This window comes from Drosophila hydei, unplaced genomic scaffold (genome assembly GCF_003285905.1).
Source record: "Drosophila hydei strain 15085-1641.00,03,60 unplaced genomic scaffold, DhydRS2 tig00000415-arrow-arrow-pilon, whole genome shotgun sequence".
In the NCBI taxonomy this organism is placed as follows: Eukaryota; Metazoa; Arthropoda; class Insecta; order Diptera; family Drosophilidae; genus Drosophila; species Drosophila hydei.
In genome coordinates this window covers 296,533-298,453 of record NW_022045726.1, presented here as the reverse complement: position 1 = coordinate 298,453, position 1,921 = coordinate 296,533, and the positions used below count along the sequence as shown (strand labels likewise).

The 1,921-nt window shown below is 47.0% G+C and overlaps 1 protein-coding gene across 1 annotated transcript; it reads right to left on the bottom strand.

Moving 5' to 3' along the window:
* Positions 1-384: 384 nt before the first annotated feature.
* LOC111602819 (alpha-tubulin N-acetyltransferase 1) lies at positions 385-1,643 on the bottom strand. The gene has a single exon (XM_023320123.2). The coding sequence runs from the start codon at positions 1,568-1,570 to the stop codon at positions 818-820; it is 753 nt and encodes a 250-aa protein (XP_023175891.1). The 5' UTR covers positions 1,571-1,643; the 3' UTR covers positions 385-817.
* Between the last annotated feature and the right edge of the window lie 278 nt (positions 1,644-1,921).

The following is a 1,921-nucleotide window of genomic DNA, read 5'->3' as shown; positions in this document are numbered from 1 at the left end:
GGAGAGTGTGGGCCAAAGAGAGAGGCAGAGAGGGGCAGGGACACAGCCAGCACAGCCTCTCGAGCCAACTGTTTGACTGGCTATTAAATATTATGCCAATGCTGAGCAACAACAACAACTTAACACCACATTTGGCATTGGCAACGTGGCAGCAAATAAAAGTTAAATGAAATTGAAACTATGCAAATAAAAAGCGAATTTCAGCAGCGACAACAAAGCAAATAAAAGCAACAATCGCAGCAGCAGCAGCAGCAGCACCAGTGGCAGCAGCAGCAGCAGCAGGTGCAATTACAGTAAACATAACACCTGCCCCTTTTAACAGCTGTTCACTAACTGATTATGGACTCGCCAGAGCCATTGCCTAACAGCTGAATATGTTTTCTTCGCTCTTTGCCATGACGCCATGATTTTTTTTATTACATTGAGAAAGATAATTTAGTTAACATCATTGTTGAAAACGGGTTCCTCTAGCCAATTGTGCGAGTGTGTGTTTGTGTGTGTTGAATGAATGTACTCAAATTTTAAAAAACTTCCCTAAGCCCAAAAATAAAAGTTGCGATTTGGATTTTCGCCAACTGCTTAAGTCCTTCGAATATCTTTCGCCTTGTGCGAGCCAACTCCTATTATGGATGGCATGCTTCGAATGCGAGCTACACATGTGACTCACATATATCGATATATATGTATGTATATATAAGTAAATGTGTATATATCTATATATATATATAGACATATGTGCCGAGTCGTTATCCTTAATCTGTTCGGTCCAGCTCCGTCCAGTTGCGTCTGTCTGTCGTCCCCTTGTCGGGAGCCAGCTCTATTGCCAACTCCTGGTATCTCCGTTACGTTTGATGTTGTATTTTCTGCTTTCGCGAGGTTGTTTCTTGCCCGCTTCCATAATTTCGGCCATGCTTAGCACCTTGAGGTCCTTCTCGGGCTTATCGGTTGCTTTCGTATGTCCCCTAAATTTGCTGTCCTTGGCATCGGCGTGGCTGGCATCATTGTTACCGAAGAAGCCATCGTAGAGCACATAATTGTTGGTCTGCGCAATGGTGCGCACGAGGCCGTAGTGCTTGGCCAGAAAGGCGGTCATCATGGCCGACGGTCGATCGACCGCACACTTGCACAAGGTCAAGTCAAGGTCTTGCAGCATGTTATCGAAGAGCCGCTTGCCCAGGCCGCGCCGCTGATGCGAGCTGTGCACGAAGAAGTCGAGCACAGCGGGCGTGCCAATGCGACTGCGCAGCTGCCCGCGCTCATCGAACAAATAGAGATCCTTGGGACCCATCTTGAGCAGACCCGTGACGACAAGCTTGCCCTCCTCCTTGCCCTTGCCGGCCATCAGATAGATTGTCTGTTTGTCATTCGTTTGCCTGGCACTCGTCACAGACGTGTGCAAGCCTTGAGCCTGGGCGGACATCAGGCCAATCTTATCGATGATCCAGCCCATCCTGCGCTTGGCCTCCGCCGACTGCTCCGGACTGCCAACGAAGCCCTCGGGCAGCATATCCGACTGCACCTTAATTATGTCCTTATCAAACAGTGGCTTCAAGTCAAAAGTGCAATCCATGTTGACGTTGCCTTTGCCGTTGCCTTTTCCTTTGCCTTTGCCTTTGCCTTTGCCTTTGCCTTTGCCACTGCCGTTGCTGTTGCCTCTGCCGTTGCCACTGCCGTTGCCGCTGTCGTTGCCGTTGTCGTTGCAAACGCAAACGAAACACAAAAACAGTGAACAGCTTAGTAAATTTGAACACAAATGCGACGATATATTCAGCGAGTTATTCAGTTAGTTGCGAATTGAAAAGAAAATTTTATTAGTTTTGTTTAAATTTTTTCATTAGAAAAATTAAAACTGCTTGCAGGCCGAAATCAAATTAAATTGTATTTGTGCTCTAAGCTCTCACCTGACACTAGACCGAAACAG

Coding starts and splice junctions, on each gene's coding strand:
- LOC111602819 (XM_023320123.2), bottom strand. CDS start 1,570: ATGGATTGCACTTTTGACTTGAAGCCACTGTTTGATAAGGACATAATT.